Consider the following 2,470-nt stretch of genomic DNA (forward strand, 5'->3'; position numbering starts at 1 on the left):
TCATCCTAAAAAATCATCATCTGGATCGGGATAATTATCAAGGTTGAAATCATCATCATTCTCTTGCTCAGTGTCAGCCGCTCTCACGTTTCCTCTAGACGGTTGACCACCACTTTGTTGAGACTGCATAAATAACTGCATTTGTTGTTGCATCTTTGCTTGCATCTTCGCCATTGCCTCCATTTGCTGTTGTTGCATCTCTGCTTGCATCTTCGCCATTGCCTCTATTTGCCGTTGTTGCCCCTCCACTTGTGCTTTTAGCGTCGCCTCACGTTGATCCATTTGGGCCTTTAGCTCCGCCTCACGTTGCGCTAACTCGCGTCTCGCCTCAGTTAGAGCCAACTGTCTTATTGTTTCCATTACTTGTGGTGTCAATTGTGTTGGACGTGATGATCCTTCCCCATCTCTAACTCTTTGAAATAAATTTCGATCTCCACTTCTCAAGCTTCCCGCCAAATTTCCCGCACCAAAAAAACATCCATTAGGCCCTTTTTCGTTAACGACTTCATTCCAAATATAAAAATCAACATCTGGATGAAGCGGCTCTCCTTCTCTAGGAGTATATTTGGGATTAGTGACCAAAAAATCCACAAGCTTTGTTTGATAATCCTCCTACACATAAAATAGAATAAAAATTATGTATATATAACTTAAATTAAATTATATTAAATAATAAATTGAAAATTAGTTGCCACATGATTTACATGCCACAACATCAGAGTTGCCACATGAAAATCACGCCGGAACTTTTTAGTTGCCACGTGAAAATAACATCACAAAATTGCCATTAAATATAAAAAAAATAATAAAAATTGAATAACTTACCAAAGCTTTTCGAGTACGCTCGTCAACTAAATCACCCGATTTTTTTGTCCTAGTTTCTTTAACCAACTCGATCATGAGTGGTTGTCTCCCCAACCTTTTAGCCTAAAAAATAAAATTAACTTTAATTAGAAAACAAATAATTAATCAAAACATAACTTTAAAAAGTGACAATAATTACCATGCGTCGAGAATGTTCGTAAGTGCTTATACTTCCAACTGCATTAAGGTGACCTCCTTTTTCAGATGCCCTCATTTTTTTAGCATTTTCAGACTTAGCTTTAAATTCCTTTGAATTCCAATATGCAATAAGTTTTTCAAGAACTTCTTGGCCCAACCACCCAGGACGACTACCATCACGTTCCCAACGCTTTCTAACATTTCGCAACGTGTCAGAAAGTCTTTTTGATGTTCTGCTGAAATAATTTTTTTTAACAAGTTTCTCGCTCATTGGATCCCACGTACACTTTTCCTGAATACATTAAAATAAATTGTTAGAAAACTATAGTAAAAAAATTTAAAAAAACAATGACTCGGAAAAATATATTAATTATACCTTAAAGCAATTAAACCAAGCATTTTTATTTGAAACATCTCCAAAAGTCGTCCAAGCTTCTTTATACATTTGCTGAGTCACATAGTACACACACCTGGCAGCAGTCCGACTCGGCCCAAACCTAAACAACAATTATGTTAATTAGCATGCATTAAATATAAATTTATATTAAAGAAAATTAAGAAATGTAAACTTAATAAAAATTTAATATATAAGATACTTACGAATTTCCAGCGGGCCAAATATAATATCTACCGTCAATGATATGAATCTCACTCGGATCATCCTCCCCCTGAACATCTTCATCATCAGACTGAGCATCATCTGCATCCTGCACAGTATCATCCCCACCCGGCTCCACATGATCATCCTCACGTGCAGGTATATGAGTGGGATGCGGGGTGTGGGATCCCCCAGTCTGCTGGAAGTCTGGGGGCACCTGTGTCTGCTGGAAGGATAAGGGCACCTGTGTGGGATATGGAGTGTGGGATCCTCCAGTCTGCTGGAATCCTGGGGGCACCTGTGTGGGATATGGAGTGTGGGATCCTCCAGTCTGCTGGAATCTTGGGGGCACCTGTGTGTTAGGTGGAAAACTATATCCTCCAGTCTGTTGGTATGATGAAAAACTAGGTCCTGCAGTCTGCTGAAACGGATAACTAAAGTCCACAGGTGGGCGAATAAAAGATGGTGACCCAGACGTAGGCCTCCCCTGAGAGGAGAGTAATGACGTAAGAGGTTGGGTACTGGCGATGGACATGTAATCTACCTGACTCTGTGGAGGGGGGCACACTGCTGTCTGAGGAGACTGGCATACTACTGCCCTTGGGCGTCGGGTCTTCTGACCCTTACCCTTCTCAGATCGGGATGACATTTTACCTATTTATTGAGAATACACAATTAATAAAATACATACATTCACACAAATATATTCAAACATGTTTTCATTAACACATTCAATAGATGGTTCATTAAGTAGAATTACAAAAAACACATTCTCTTATAAATACATTTGTTATTCTAAATCTACAGGCTCTTCATACATATCATTATCATCATTTGATGTGATACTATCCTCAGACCCAACGCCTTCGT

The 2,470-nt window shown here is 39.1% G+C and overlaps 1 protein-coding gene across 1 annotated transcript; it reads right to left on the minus strand.

Annotated features, from left to right (window-relative positions):
* Window positions 1-2,249, minus strand: LOC131619946 (uncharacterized). The gene is made up of 5 exons (XM_058890984.1): window positions 1,603-2,249; window positions 1,379-1,499; window positions 1,004-1,294; window positions 826-927; window positions 1-612 (listed from the first exon to the last, which is right to left on the minus strand). The coding sequence occupies exons 1-5, from the start codon at window positions 2,247-2,249 to the stop codon at window positions 1-3; spliced, it is 1,773 nt and encodes a 590-aa protein (XP_058746967.1).
* Between the last annotated feature and the right edge of the window lie 221 nt (window positions 2,250-2,470).

The sequence above is a fragment of the Vicia villosa genome, linkage group LG7 (assembly GCF_029867415.1).
Source record: "Vicia villosa cultivar HV-30 ecotype Madison, WI linkage group LG7, Vvil1.0, whole genome shotgun sequence".
NCBI classification, from domain to species: domain Eukaryota; kingdom Viridiplantae; phylum Streptophyta; class Magnoliopsida; order Fabales; family Fabaceae; genus Vicia; species Vicia villosa.